This window comes from Urocitellus parryii, chromosome 6, assembly GCF_045843805.1.
Source record: "Urocitellus parryii isolate mUroPar1 chromosome 6, mUroPar1.hap1, whole genome shotgun sequence".
Classification (NCBI taxonomy): Eukaryota; Metazoa; Chordata; class Mammalia; order Rodentia; family Sciuridae; genus Urocitellus; species Urocitellus parryii.
The window spans coordinates 132,441,076-132,457,386 of record NC_135536.1 but is presented as its reverse complement, the minus strand read 5'-3'; the positions used below and the strand labels follow the sequence as shown (position 1 = coordinate 132,457,386).

General features: G+C 40.2%; 1 protein-coding gene across 2 annotated transcripts in view; it reads right to left on the bottom strand.

The window, feature by feature from the left end:
* The window catches only part of Iqgap1 (IQ motif containing GTPase activating protein 1), a 106,320-nt gene extending 93,962 nt beyond the window's left edge, over nucleotides 1–12,358 (bottom strand). Inside the window, exons 1-2 of one of the 2 annotated variants that reach the window (XM_026388240.2) lie at nucleotides 12,205–12,358; nucleotides 10,244–10,343 (exon numbers count right to left, since the gene is read on the bottom strand). In XM_026388240.2, coding sequence (XP_026244025.1) covers nucleotides 10,244–10,343; nucleotides 12,205–12,259 — 155 coding nt within the window. In that variant the 5' untranslated portion in view covers nucleotides 12,260–12,358. Of the gene's footprint in view, nucleotides 1–10,243; nucleotides 10,344–11,847; nucleotides 11,875–12,204 lie in introns of those variants that run through there. The other variant, XM_026388241.2, reaches the window with a different exon arrangement.
* Between the last annotated feature and the right edge of the window lie 3,953 nt (nucleotides 12,359–16,311).

The following is a 16,311-nucleotide window of genomic DNA, read 5'->3' as shown; positions in this document are numbered from 1 at the left end:
TAACAGCTAACTTGATTGGACTTAAATCTTTCCCCTTCCATGCCTACAGAGGTTAAGAGCACTAGCATTGGTATTACGCAGTCCTGGGTTTGGATTATAACCTTGGGATAAATGACATTAACTCATTTTTTCCTTTTAAAATAAAATGAGGAGGCTGGGGATGTGGCTCAAGCGGTAGCGTGCTTGCCTAGCATGTGCAGGGCGCTGGGTTTGATCCTCAGCACCACATAAAAATAAAAATAAAGATTTTGTGTCCACCAAAAAATAAATATTAAAAAAAAATTCTCTCTCTCTCTTTAAAAAAATAAAATAAAATGAGTGGCTAAGGTTGTGGCTCAGTGGTAGAGTGCTTGCCTAGCATGTGTGACACACTGGGTTCGATCCTCAGCACACATATAAATAAATGAATAAAATAAAGGTCCATCAACAATTAAACATCAACAACTTTCCTGCCTTTTATAAATATATATATATATATATACACACACACACACACACATACATACACACACACACACACACACACACACACACACATATATGGGGGGAGGGGGTGAGGAGCTCAATGGTAGGGCAGCTGCCTCGCATGCTTAAGGCCTGGGTTCAATCCCCAACACAGCATAACATCACATAAAAATCATGTCTATCCCACAGTACCGTTCTATGTACATTTATCATTCTGCCTAATTAATGATAGTTACTACTGTTGTCATTATTTGTAGAAACATAAGCATTACTACAGTAGCAGCAAATTGACATGGTAGTTAAGAGCATGGGCTTTGGAGTGCTTGCCAAACCTGAAATCTGGATCCACCACTTATGAGATGGGTGACTAACCTCTGAGCTTTGCTTTCCTATTTGTTAAATGTAAATAAGAAGCACCTCATGGCATATCAAGAGCAACTAATCAGATAAAAGCATATAAAGTGTTTAGCACAGGGCCTAGCACATTGTAAGTATTCAGTAAACGGTGCTAATGATGACAATGAGGAAGAGGGGAGAAGCAAGAGGAAGACATTGACTTTGGAACATGGGACATATTTTCAGTCATGATGGCCATGTAAATGACACATTCGGGAGGTATTTGACTTTGGAGGGAACTCTGGCTTCCTTTTAACTACCTTAAAGGTAGAGGATTAAGGTTTCTATTAAAAAAAGTCTTACTGAAATAGCCAATTCTTCCTAACATACAGTTACAATAATTTTAATCAAACTTAAATAAGTAAACTCTTACTTTTCAAAATAAACCACTAACCAGATTTTTTACTTATGTTTAATTTTTTTTTTTTTTTTTTACTTGAAACACTATCGAGCCACTGTTAAGAGCCTTGCAGAAGAAAAATATCAAGCAGTAGAGGTCTAACTTGATCAGGTAGGCTAAGAGCCCTAAGCATATTCAACTGGTACTTCACTCAGCTTGCTCAAAGATATGGTCTCTAAGCAACCAAGTCCCAAACTAAACAAACAGCCACAGGAATATGAATCACTTCCGGAAGGTCTCATTTTGCCTACCAGCAATTTCTTACACAAATACTTGTGAAGAGGTTTATTTAGGCAGCCCTGACTGGAAACAACCAAAAGTCCACCACATAGCTTAAAATGTTCAAAACAAGACCTGCTCCCAACAGGTAGTCATTCCTCCATTGCTACATTGTGAAGCAAAAGAAATTATACAAAAATCAGAGACAAGTCCGAAAATGAAATTCCTAGAACTTGGCAAAATTTGGACTTCAAATATATTTTCATTATTTTGTCATTAGGGATTTAAAAATATATGATCACAATTACTACTTTGATCTCTTAAGACCAGAAAACATATTTGCCAAATTAGGTCAAACTAATGAGCCACTTAGCACAGGAAGACTTTCCCAACCTTGACTGGTGGACAATCCATACACTCAACTGGCCAGTTAATAGTGTCTTGTGGTCAAATCCATCTTAACTCCTACTGATTGTAAGGAGAACTGGTAAAGTACTGAACCTAACACCCTTGATAAGCCACTCCTTCTTTCTACCTCAATTAGGATTTTTTATGTATTACACTATTCTTCATAAACTAAACAAAGTCACCTATTCTATTTACAGAGTAGAGAGGGAAAAGGACTTAATAGTTCAAAATGAAAATTATAATAGGAAAAAGCAACTACCAATAACAGTACCAAGAAAAAAGACTATAGAAAATCAAATCAGTGAAACAAAAGATATACGAGAAGCACACATCTAGAATGAATGTTCTAACCAGCAACTCAGGAGGTAGAGGCAGGAAGATCACAAGTTGAAGCTAGCCTTGGGAACTTAGCAAAACCCTATCTTAAAATAAAAAATAAAACGGGGCTTAGTAGCACATGCCTGGAATCCCAGGGAGAAGGGAAGCTGAGGCAAGAGGATTGCAAGTTTAAAGTCAGCCTCAGTAACTTAGCAAGACCCTGTCTCAAAATAAAAAATAAAATGGGCTGAGGATGTGGTTCAGTGGTTAAGCACTTCAGGGTTCAATCCTTGATACCAAAAATAAAAAATAAAAAGTACTTCGAAAAAAGAAGAAAAAAAGAATGTTCTAGATGATGGCTTATGTTAAATCATCATTGTTATGACTTAACATAAGCAAAGAAATGAAGAAACATAAAAGAAACAATGCAGACCTCACTCCCAAGACAGAACTAATGAGTCAAAACCAATTATTACAGGTATAATGAATAAATTCCTAGAATGAAAATAAACAAAAGATACTATAAATCAAGAAAGATCTTTGATTGGGGATATAGCTCAGTGGTAGAGCACTTGCCTAGCATGCATGAGGCCTTGAGGTCAAACCCCAGCATCAACACACACACACACACACACACACACACACACACAGTAAACGCCATAAAATTTTAAGCCATAATGAAACAAATAAAATGGAAAATCAAGGAACAATGTTTGCAACAAATATCAGAAAGTTAACGTGCATATTATAAGAGATCACAACAGTTAATTGTGGGAGACCAACCTTACGGGTGACTGAGTTACACTCCCCAGCTGGGTGCTGAGATGCTCAGTCACAGAAATGGGTGTGTCTTGCTACAGCCCCATTGGTGAAGCTATGCTCACCTGTTCCTTTGTAATATAACCCCTTACCCTGTTGTGTGTGTTCCCTTCTCTTACTGTGCCCTTGGGTGTGGCCTACCCAGGTGTCAGTCAACCTGCTGACAGTGGACATCATGAAGACAGACTCAGCCCCCTGAAACCTGACCCCTTGCCTCATTTGAATAGCTTCTCCTCAATAAAAGGGGTCAGCGCTTTCGAGCTCTCTCTCTTTCTGCTCTCTCTCTTTCTGCGGATCCTTAAGGTCAGAGGAGCCGTCACAGCGACCCCAAGGTATTTGTGTCTCTTGTGTGGTTATTTCGTGCAGCCCAGTTAGCCCAGTTTAACTAGAGTGACCCCTGAGCCTTTTAGTTGCGAGAACAGAAACCCGGCAGTTAATATGACCCTGGAAGAAGGAAATTTGCCTAAGAAAATAAAATTGGTAAACAAATATGTAGGAAAATGCTTAATTTCTCCAGTAACCAAAGCAATAGAATTTTAAACTGAAATAAACCTAAACAAATTATAGATATTGAATAGACATTGAAAAGAATAATTAAGCAGTGCATGGTGGCACATGTCAGAAATGCCAGCTACTCAGGAGCCTGAATAGGAGAATCAAAAATTAGAAGACAGTCTCAGCAATTTAGGAAAGCCCTCAGCTGCAAGATCCTGTGAGACTCTGTCTCAAATAAAATAACAATAATAAATAAAAAGGAATGGAGATGTGGCTCAGTGGTTAAATTCACCTTTGGGTTCAAACCCCAGTACCAAAAAATAAAAATTAAGAAACAGCAATTTAGCCAGGCATGTAGAGCACATACCCATAATCCCAGCAACTCAGAAGGCTGAGGCCAGAGGATTGCAAATTCGAGGCCAGCCTCAGCAATTCAGCAAGGCCCTAAACAACTTAGTGAGACCTTGTCTCAAAATCAAAAGGGCTGTATATGTGGGTGAGTGGTTAAGCACTGCTGGATTCAATCCCAGATTTAAAAAAAAAATTAAATAAATGAAACAATAATAATTAAAATATTTGAATTTGTGATTGTATTTTTAAATTATGTACTTACAGGTTTTTTCTTAATCCCTTCCCTTTTTCTTTATTATAACATTAATTATCATTGTAAAAAGCATTTTTACATAATAAATAAAAAGTAAAAGTCTTGGGATGGGGACTTGGTTCAGTGGTAGAGCACTTCCCTAGCACTGGGAGGTCAGGCATTCAATTCCTAATACTGCCAAAAAAAGAAGTCTTCTCACACCCTCCACCCCCATTCTACTCCTTAGAGGTATCCTGTCTCTGGTGTTTCCTTTCAGACTAAAGCTTAATTAAGTCTGAAGTGAAAAAACTAGGACTACCAATTTTTAGGATCTTGAAAATACACAGAATATTCCCTCCAAAAGTATACTAACACCTCATTATCTTAATATTAAATCTGCTTTTGCCAATAAATGTGTATAAAAAACACATTTATTGGGCTGGGGATGTGGCTCAAGCGGTAGCGCTCCCTGGCATGCGTGCGGCCTGGGTTCGATCCTCAGCACCACATACAAAAACAAAAATGTTGTGTCCGCCGAAAACTAAAAAATAAATATTAAAATTCATTCTCTCTCTCTCTCTTTAAAAAAAAAATTATTGAATATTTCTGTATTAAACCATGCCAGGCACCTAAAAACCCTGCAGCAACTCTGTAAAATACATAGTATTCCCATTTTGCAAAGTACAAATGTAAGCTTACTCTTTGAGGTTAAGCAGCTTGCAAAACCAGAATCAGAAGGCACACCTGCCAAAACTGAAAGTCTGACTTTTTTCATTTAACCAAGATATCCCAACATTCAAGATTTGCAAGGACATTTTATTTAACTTTTTTGAATTTCTGTTTTAACTAATTATATGAGTGTAGTCACATGACTTTTGTTAGTAATAATGGTACCTACCAGCTAACTGACTGCCTTTTACCAGACTACTCTCCACCTTTTTGTGAGGAGGAAGAGAGGATTCAATCTAGGGCCTCTATAGTAAGCATGTGCTCTACCCCTGAGCCACACCCCCAGCTCCACATTTCTTTCTTTTAAGTTTTAGATCCACATTTCTTAACCAAATTTTGCAAAATGTTTCAGCTATGACTTGGGGTAAAAAGCTTTTGATGACCACACTAAGAACTAATACTTATATTTGTTACATTATTACTATGTGAGAAAGCACTTAAGTTTCAAGAACTTTAACAAATAACACTTTTAAATGCAAAATGGGGTGGAGTTTGTTCAAGGCAACTGAACTAAAATGTTTCCAAAAAAAAAAAAAAAAAAAAAAAGAATGGTGGTTTCCTTCTACAACACAATTTTAAGAATTAAGGATAAATGCTACTCTGTATCTCTCCTTTCGAATGATGACTACATAAATTAAGTAGTAAGTGCCATAGATTCTGAATCACACTACTTCTGTAGAAATGACTAGTTTTCTCGCCTATGAAAGGAGAGTTTGGGTCAATCTCCTAAAAATGATCTCCCTCAATATTTGCCCCCCGCCACACACACACACACACACACACACACACACACACACACTATACTGGCAATGGAACACAGGGCATCACACGTATTAGTCAAACACTCTGCTGAGCTATATTTCCAGCTCTCATCCCCCCCCCCTTTTTTTTTTTTTTGTATTAGGGATTGAACCCGCAGGCACTTTACCAATTAGCTACATCCCCAGCCCTTTTTATTATTTTATTTTGAGACAAGTCTCTCTGTAAATTTTTAAGGCTGGCCTATAACTTGTGATCCTCCTGCCTCAGCCTCCCTGATTGCTGAGATTACAGGAGTACACCACTGTGCTTGGCCCACTCCTTTTTATTTGAGACTGAGTATCACTAAATTGACAGGGCTGGCCTCCATTTGCAATCCTCCTGCCTCAGCCTCCCAATTAGCTAGGCTTACAGGGGTGCAACTTGCTCAATCTTTAAGTGATGCTTCTCATCTGAAAATCCTAGAAGGTGGTGTCCATGGTATTCTTCCTAGTTACCTCACCTATTCATGTGTTCTTGCCTCTTAAATGTCTTAACTTCTGTTTCCATGATCACAGGGTGCCATCAGGAAAATATCAGATATTCCTGGATTCTAATACCATTTAGAGGGAGAGGAGATCTGAAGAACACAACCCAGAAAATGTTCTATGCCAATAAAGATATGTACACAAAAGAGAATTTGTTCTCAAGATTTGATTTCTTTCCAAGATACTTTTTCAATTTCACTTAATTACAGAGGCAAAAATGCTTGTATTTAGTGCTAAATTCTGTTAACTCTGCAGTTTCTGACACTCTCCAAAAAACCATAAGTCCTTACTTTCCTTTCTACAAGGGGAAGAAAGTAGAAGAATCCATAACTGCAAAGCAGGAGAAAGGTGATCCAAAACAGACTTACCAAGTCTCTGAAAGAGGGAACCCTAAATGAACCAGCACAGCAGGTGTTATAATAAACTTTATCCCAACGACCTTTATCCTAACTGAATTTTCTTCCATTTCTAGAACCATTCATACTTCCTCCACACCTACAGTCTTCCCTATTCTGCTTTCCTGATGTGTTCTCCTCTTGATTTTTTTCTTTTCACTTGAACCTTCTTCTTCTGATCTTTCTCTATTACTTTTCTCCTATCTGAGATCTGAGCACATACATACCTCACATATTTAAAGATCACCTCTTTCAACTGGGCAAAAGTGGTATTCATCTCTCCCATACAAATGCTCCACAGCCAAACCAAATGTAAAGTTCAATCAGAACAAGCAAAAGAAGGAAAGCAAATTTATGTACATTTAAGCATAAATAATAACTTAAGATGTCTCTTTTAAGTCCTTGTTCCACAGTATAGCCCTTAGTAAAAAGCCTTAAATCTTAGAACAACAGCTTAATTTCTGTATTGAAACTACTTTTCAAACAGTAAAGAAATAGAAATATCTATATATTCTATTTCCCAACCATTCCCAGTACATACTTTTATGAAATAACCATTAAATTTTCCCACTTAATCCATACCCACAGTCTCCACATGCTCATACTCACTCTACACTCTCTCCTCTCTCTTTCTCAAGAAAGAGCTCTATTAAAGGTACAGGGGGGGAATTAAATTAAAGGTGAGTGCCCCGATACACAATGGGGCCACTGTACTAAAAGGTGGAATTTTTAGTGGGAGGAGTAGAGAGAGACATTATAAATAGAACTGAAGAAGGAAACCTTTTCTCCCTTGGATTTCTTTGATCTTTATTTCTGCCTTTGGAGCCACTATAAATTTCAGGCCTTGGGGCTCCTTCAACTTGAGAGAAAACTAGACCAGGCCAACCCAAAAAGGCAACTTTAGGCCTTTTGCTAAAGAGGAAAGAGGAGCCCTAGGAACACATAATATGTGCAGCCCAGCTCCTCAGGGAAAACAACTAGGAGATGAAGCCCTAGCTAATAACAAAAAGCATGCCATTCACCAGTGGGCACCCAGAAAATTTTTTAGGAGTAGCAGCAACCACGTTAGGTGGCTCATAGGGCTCCTAGTCCCCCTTTTCTCACCACAAAATTCCCAGACTTCCTGATACTATTTAGTTGTAAAATCTAAAAAGGTGATTTTCTAATCAAAGTTTTAAGCAAAACAAACAAATCACATCCAGATTTTTATGAATGCCTACATAAAATAAAGCAGGGGCATTTCCACAATTCTAGGCCAAGAGCAGAGTGTGCCAGAGCAATATTGCAAGTATTATGACCTCCCTTTTAACCCAAAGTATAAAAAACAAAGACTATCATAAGCACTTCCTAAGCACCCAACTAAAAAACACACCACAGGATAATAGCCCTTAGATGGATTTTTTTAAAGCAAATGGGCCACTTTTCTATACTGAAAAAAAAAAAAAAAAAACTAACAGAAAAGAACATACTCTGGAGTAGATGCAAATGAAATGCCTTCAGCACCTGAGGAGGGGAAATATGCTGAAGAGTATCATTCTATCCTGGCTAACATATCTCAATATGAGGCAGAGCTCTAAAAAAAAAAAAAAAAAAAAAATATATATATATATATATATATATATATATATATTTTTTTTTTTTTTTTTTTTTTTTTTTTGGAGACAAGGTCTTACTATGTTACCTAGGCTGGCATCAAACTTACAACCCTCAGCCAGGCACAGTGATGCATGCCTGTAATCTCAACAACTCAGGAAGCTGAGGCAGGAGAATCAAGTTTGAGGACAGTCTTGGCAACTTAGCCAGAACCTGTCTCAAAATAAAAATTAAAAAAAAAAAAAAACTGGGGAGGTGACTTGGTAAAGCACCCCTGGGTTCAGTCCCCAGTACTAAAAAAGAACTTGCAACTCCTTTTCTTCAGACTCCCAAGTAGCTGGGATGGCAGGCATGCATCACCACACCCAGCTCTAAAAACATTTTAAATTCTGTTTCTCAATGAGGAGGAGGACCATCAGAATCACCAGAGGCTTTTAAAACACACAGATGTGGAGCTGGGAATAAAGATCAGTGGTAGAACACGCTTGCCTAGCATGCACAAGGGCCTGGGTTCAATTCCTAGCATGCAAACACAAAACAACAAATAAAATATATGAGTATAACCCACTCCAGACCCACTGAACCAGAATCTCCGTGGTTAGACCCAGATATCTGTATTTTTTAAATTATTTTTTTAGTTGATCTTTATTTTCACTTGTGGTGCTGAGAATCAAACCCAGTGCCTCACTTCTAGGCAAGTGCTCTACCACTGAGCTACAATCCCAGTCCTCTGTATTTGTTTTAAAATTCTCCAGGTGATTTGAATGCACATACCTAAATAATTACTGCACAAAATGATGGAAACTATTCCCTGATCAAGAAACTATAAGTAGACCAAGAAAACTCAGGCCTCAGTTTTCTAAACTTCCATTTAGAAAAGCATCAGTATCACTTATCCCAAGTTAAATCATTACTAATACTCCTACCCTGATTTCCTAGAAGGACTTTAAACTCAGAAAAGCAACCTAGATTCAAGAAGGCCCACCCAAATGCATGTTGGAGGTTACCACACAAAGGGAAGAAGAATAGGACTAAAGAGGGGAACAAAAGACTATTACTTTTTTCTTATTTTTTTCATTTTTTTAGAGGAAGGGAAAGATCTGAAGGGTTAACAGGTTAGTCCTAAGATACAAATATATTTGTTATCTTGTTCTCTGGACTATCCTGTAATATTTTATTTTCAGAATTAGCCAGGAGCAGTGGAGCACTCCTGAAATCCCAGCAACTCAAGAGGCTAAGGCTAGAGGATTGCAAATGTTGAGGTCAACCTGGGCAACTAAAAAGAGACTCTGTCTCAAAATAATGGGAATGTAGCCCAGCAGGAGAATGCTTACACAAAATCCTAGGTTTATTCCCTAGAACCATAAAAAGAAAAAAAAAATTTTTTTTCAGAATTATTAAAACAAAATATCCATCACCGCTCTTGTTCATTAACCCCATTTGAAACATCCTTGATTTTCATTAAACTATGGTGACAAATACCTTTTATTATCCCTCACTAGACTTCCACCAAAGCTCACTTAAAGAATACATAATCTGAAATTACTTCTCCTGGGACATTACAAAGGAACATAAGCACCAGAACAAAAGAAATGAATGACTGATAGTAAATTGACACCCTTAACACAGGTCTTGGGCATCTGAAAATGAAAAACTGCAGTTGTACATTCACTTCACAAAGAACACAGACGATGTTGTGTGGACCAATATCCACAACACTACCCTCTTAAGCCTCCCAAATCTAATACCCACTCCATAAGACATGGTGGGAGGAGACTCATTCATATATAAATCAAAACCAATGAAGAATCAGAAAAACATTAAGATCAAGAACTTCCAAATTCTAAAAATGCTATTTCTCTCAGATAGCTGACAATACCCAAAACAAGCACCATAAGCATAAATGCAAACAGCAAAATATAGAAAATGTTCAGGAAACATAAATGTTCATCACAGTGTTTCATGATAAGCTACCATCAAGGCAACTTGCTCCCACGAATAAATGCCCTATCTGTACTTATCCATCAACTAGAAGCCTCACAAAATCCCACATACAAAATACAGAGAAATCTTTCTCTCTGTTCACACCATATCAGTTCCCTTCTCCCAATCTTTTCTCCAGCCAGTCCATCTTTACCTTTTGGCCTCTTCCAAATGACAAAGGTACTCATAAGCCACATTCTGACGTCTCCTTTCATCCATCTCCTCTGCAGTGAGTCTCTCATTATCCAGGACAGCTAAAACATGAAAGAAAGAATGTAAATACCAGGATCTGTAATCTTCCTTAGTGATAAAAGAATGCCACAGCCATCAAATTCCTGCTAGTCACCTTGAAGGTCAGGTGGTTGTGTGGATAGCCAGGTGTACAATGACTTTCCTAAAAAGAGACCTATGGGAGTTGTATGCAATAGTGCACACTGTAATCCCAGCTACTCAACGTGGCTAAGGTAGGAGGATCACAAGTTCAAGGACAGACCTGGAAATTGAGCCAGATCCTGTCGAAAAATAGAAAAAGGTTGGGGATATAGCTCAGTGCCCAAGGCCCCAGCATGCCAAGAAAAAAAATTACAGAAAGACGTGGAGAGACCTATAGAGTTTCAACTACATTCATCTTGCCCTTTATTAAAAATGTATAGTAATATGAAAAATACAGACTTGAGATTTGGGCCTGCTTTTGTTCTTGTGTCAGAGCTCATTCTAAATACAGATCTCATCATATTTCCCCCTTTTATTAATAACCAAAACCAGCAGTTATTGAGAACTAAATGGTAGTAATTGTGCTAAGCATTTTACATGCATTCTCTCTCTGAAGCCCACAACAATCCTGTGATTATCAGCTCTTATTTTACAGATGAGGAAATTGAGGCCTGTGAGCTCAGCTCCAGGGCTAATTAAGAGAAGGGCCCTGGGTTCAAATGCAGACAGCCTTCTATACCCAAGGGCTTAACCTTGAAGATACCTGCCTCCTACACTAGCATCCAGGGTATTAAATTTCTAACTCCTTGGGAAGGCCTTTCGAATCTGACCTCCACTACTTTTAAAACTTTTCCCCTTTCCTCCTATCACTGTGCAATCCACACCACTCAGTTCCACACACAACACACACAGTGTACCTGTACTCTTCCACACCCTACCTGGAGTCTGGTCTCTTGCCCCATCTGTCAAACTTTTCTGTACAGTTTCATTCAAGAAAATTCAAATGTCACCACCTATGTTTACAATGACTACCCTAAACCCATTTTCACATTACTCTATACGCCTGTTATCGAACCTCTTGTCTTTATTGCACCTTATTATCACTAGCTTGTACACCTATCTGATTAAAAAATTCTTTGAAGGCAGGGCCTGGTCTTACTCACGCTCAATTTCACAAACGTGGCACTACATTATAACTGTGATAAATAAAATCATCCTTTTAAAAAAAATACCATTATTTCCATAATGTAAAATAAAAATAGAAAAATTTGAGACCCCAAAGTAGATTCCAGTAGCCAATGGTAACCACTCCACCTGCAGTTCATTGATATCCCAAGGATGGACGACAGAAAATAAAGAAGTTAGAGGTTTTCGGTGGTTTTTTTTTTTTTTTTTTTTTTTCTTCTTTAACTTTTGAAATCCTGACGAAGGAACTAAGCCCGAGAAAGCCGAAGTGACTTGCTCAGGACCGTACCGCACCTCGCCTAGCATGGAGCCAGGGAGTCAGGACCCTGAGTCTGCTCACAGGCACCACTCGGGGCATACCTTTCCAAGAAGCCAGAGCAGAGCCCCAGTCTCCGGTCCCGGGACACGCCCTGCTCCGTCCTCCTGCCACCTCACCCCAGGCCATCTCCCCCAATCTCGGCCGAGCTGGGTGGCGAGAGGGGCCGGGTGGGCTCCTTCTGCCGCAGTGGGGGCCGAGGCAGTGAGACATCCGGGGTCCTACCCGCCTCCAAGCCGGCCCGGGCCTCCAGCCCTCCACCCAACCAAGCCGGCTCTTCCGGGTCCGCGCAGCCGACAGCCGCCCTGCCCCACCCGCCCGGCCGAGCCACCGGGAAAACCTCGCCTAGGAGGCAGGGAGCCCATACCCAAAGCCCTCGCGCAGCAAAGCCCCGCACTCACAGCCATAGTGCGGCCGAGCCACGCCCAATCCATCAACCTCGTCCGCGACGGACATGGCGGCCGAGCCCGGGTCTCTGCTGAACGAGCGGTGAGACCTTGAAGACACGGGCGGCGGCAGCTGCAGCTCCTGCCGAGTTCGCGGGCTGTAGGGAACCTGAGGCCTCGCCCGGCGCTGTCAGCCCCGCCCCGTAGGCCCCGCCCAGCCGCGGTGCCCGGAGCTGCCGGGGAGGCGTGGCCAGAGCCTCTAGGCCCCGCCCTATATACGCCCCCCCCTCACCTCCACCCTCCCCCGCATCCCGCAGCACCCTCGGCTGCCGGAAGGAAGGAGGCGGGGCCCGCCCGCCTGGCCCGCGCTCCCGAGGGCTCTGCCAGGAAGGCTGCCCAGGCCTGCAGCCCCGCCCTGCCGGGCACCGCCCCATCCCCAACTCAGACTTTAAGACCACGAAGTCAGTAGCTTGAAATCAAAACCTTGGGCCGCCTCCCTTGCCCTGCCACCTAAGTTAACTTCCGCTACAACACGGATCATGGAAGGCGTCTTTACAGATGGCCCAGGGTGTGTTCTTGTTGTAAGGGATTCCAACCCCAGTCGGCACAGTCTGTCAATCTGGCCTCGGTCCGCCCAGATTTGCCAGTAGTCTCCAGAGTAGAACTGTTCGGTCTCTCACGTTTTTGAAACGTTGATTCTTAAAGCAGAAATATGTTTACCCAAACTTACTTTTGATTCCCTGCCGTTTTTCTTTGAAAGTTCTTGTTTGAAGGGGGTCTTTGCCCTACTGGGGATGCCTCTTTCCCTAGCACCTTGTAAACCTCCCTGAAAGCATGGTAATGCCCTGCACCTTGTAAACCTCCCAGAAAGCATGGTAATCGAAGAAAAAATTCTTTTTTTCTTCCTCTCTTCCTTCCTTTCTTTTTTTAAATATTTATTTATTTATTATTTGTAGTTGGGCACAATATCTTTATTTTATTTTATTTTATTTTTATGTGGTGCTGAGGATCAAACCCAGGGCTTCACACGTACTAGGTGAGCACTCTACCGCTGAGCTACAACTCCAGCCCTTTCCTTCCTTCCTTCCTTCCTTCCTTCCTTCCTTCCTTCCTTCCTTTTCTTTCTTTCTTTCTTTCTTTTTCCTTTCTTTCTTTTTTCTTTTCTTCCTCTCTTTCTTCCTGTCTTCCTCTCTTTCTTCCTCCCTTTTTTCTTTCTTTCTCTTTTTTCTTTCTTTCTTTCTCTTTCTCTTTCTTTCTCTCTCTTTTTTTTTAAGAGTGAGAGAGGGGAGAAAGAGAGAGAGTCTCTCTTTCTCTCTCTTTCTCCCTTAGACTCTCTCTCTTTCTCCCTTTCTCTCTCTTTCTTTCTCTCTCTCTCTTTCTCTTTCTTTCTTTCTTTCTCTCTCTCTTTCTCTCTCTTTCTTTCTTTCTTTCTTTCTTTCTCTCTCTCTCTCTCTCTCTTTCTCTCTCTCTCTTTCTTTCTTTCTTTCTTTCTTTCTTTCTTCTTTCTTTCTCTCTCTCTTTCTTTCCTTAAGTATCTATCACCAGACCAGACTGTCGGGAAGCCCCTCCGTGTATTCAACTGTCTAATGAGCACTTTTATCTGTTTATCCTGCAGATACTTCAAATTCCATGTGTCAAACATTGATCAGCTTTTGCTATAGTCTCTATTAATGGAAGTACTCAATTCTCAGTGAGACACACCAGGCTCCTTGTCTCATGCCCTACATCTAACATGTGTTATTTCTGAAATGTCTTGCTTTTGTCTCTATGCCCCTGTGATTACACTGTTTAGATTATCATCATCTCTATTTTCCCTTCTGCCAACTAGACCCTCAAAGTTATCACAGTGTTCTTTCCAAAGTGCAAATGCAATGTGTTCATCTTTCAACTCTATACTTTTCCTATTACTTCAGTCACAATATGGTCCAAGTTCCTTAGCATACCAAATAAACCTCTTTACAAGCTGACCAGTCTTTTTGCTTCAGCCATTTTCAATTTGTTCACTCTTCCTTTAATTTTTTTGTTACAGTGCTGGGAATTCAACCCATGGCCAAGCAAGCACTCTACCACTAAGCTATACCCCAGCCCTCAAACTACGGAAGTGAAATACTTAAAATCTTATAAGAACAAAATATCCCCATGGAAAAAAAAGGGGCAAGGGTTTAATTTATTATAGCTACAAAATCAAAAGTTATTTATTTATTAAGATTTTTTGTTTTATTTTGGTGGGGATTTTGTTAGTTGTTTTGTTTGTTTTTTAAGATGGGTCTTGCTATATTACCAAGGCTGGCCTATCTCTTGGGCTCAAGCAAGCCTCCTGACTCAGCATCTAGAGCAGCTAGGACTACAAGCATGTGCCAGAGAGCCTGGAGTATTCTTCTTAGGCTTTTAGATAAAGCTTACAAGTTTTATTATTCTATTTATAAGTCTAGCACTTTTTACTAATCACTGTTTAGAAACCAAATAATTTTTATCCCATTCATTAACTAAATCCAGCATCATCAAACATTTAAAATTATGTTTATAACCTAAACGTAATTTTAACCTAAACCTAAAAATATTAGATTTTCTTTTTAATTCCTTCACTTGTCTGACCTAGAAACTTTCCAAAGTTTTGTAATCCTTATAAATCAAATATACTTACAAATATAATGAAACTAGGCAAGTGAGGTAGCACATGCCTATAATCACAGCAACTTTGGAGGTTAAGGCAGGGGATTGCAAGCTCAAAGCCACCCTCAGCAATTTAGTAAGACCCTGTTTCAACATAAAAAAATAAAAGGAGTTAGAGATGTAGATCAGTGATAAAGACTGTCTCAATGTAAAAAATAGAGTCAGAGATGAAGCTTAGTGGTAAAATACCACTGGGTTCAATCTCTAGTAGCTCCCCACCCCCACCCCTACCCACCCCCCCCCAAAAAAAAAAAAAAATATATATATATATATATATATATGAATATAATGATGTTAGCCGGACACATGCCTATAATCCCACCCGCTTGGGAGGCTGAAGCAAGAGGATCACAAATTCAAAGCCAGCTTCAGCAACTTAGTGAGACCCTGTCTCTAAATAAAATATAAAAAAAAGAGGTGGGGATGTGGCTCAGTCATTAAACGCACCTGAATTCAATTTCCAGTACAAAAAAAAAATTATGAAATTTAGATGATCCACTTCCATGCATTAACTTGGTAAGGTTTCAACTCAAAAACCTAAGTCTGAAACTATATATTTAAAATAGGTCTTGGGGCTGAGGTTGTGGCTCAGTGGCACAGTGCTTGCCTAGCATGTATGAGGCACTGGGTTCCATTCTCAGTGCCACATCTGAAGCTGCAGACTTTGAGAGCCATTATTTTTTTTTCCCCTTTGGATGGGGGTCAGGGGGTGGATACTGGGGATTAAACCCAGGGGTGCTTTTTATTTTGAGATAGTCTGACTAAATTGGGAAGAGGCTGGCCTGTAAACTTGTGATCCTCCTGCCTCAGCCTCTCCAGTCACTGGGATTACAGGTGTGCTGTAATCCACCACACCCAGCCCAGAATCTTCTTTTCATTATGCCAGTTGTTTGGTTTTTTATTTGTTTTGGGTACCAGGGATTGAATTCTGGGGCACTCGACCACTGAGCCACATCGATATCCCTATTTGGTATTTTATTAGAGACAAAGTCTTACTGAGTTCTTTACCATTTCCCTAAATTTCTGAGGCTGGCTTTAAACTTGCAATCCTCTTGCCTCTTCCTCCCGAGTTGCTGGGATTACAGGCGTGGGCCACCGCGCCCAGCTCCAGCTGTCATTTTAAGCTCCTCTTTATATTATGTTATAGACTTCAAAACTCATTGCATTTCCAGATGCCATAGTCCTCTAACTATTCTATTCTAACTTGAGATACTTCTTCAACACAGCTCAGGAAGATGAGGCAGGAGGATGGCAACTTCAAAGCCAGCCTCAGAAACTCAGTGAGACCCTAAGCAATTAGCAAAACGCTGTCTCAAATAAAAAAATTTAAAAAGCAGGGGGTTGGTGGGGAGGCAGGGGCTAGGAATGTGGCTCAGGGTTAAGTGCCCCTGGGTTCAATCCCTGGTACTAAAAACAAACAAACAAACAACCTCATTGCCTCAGCCTCTG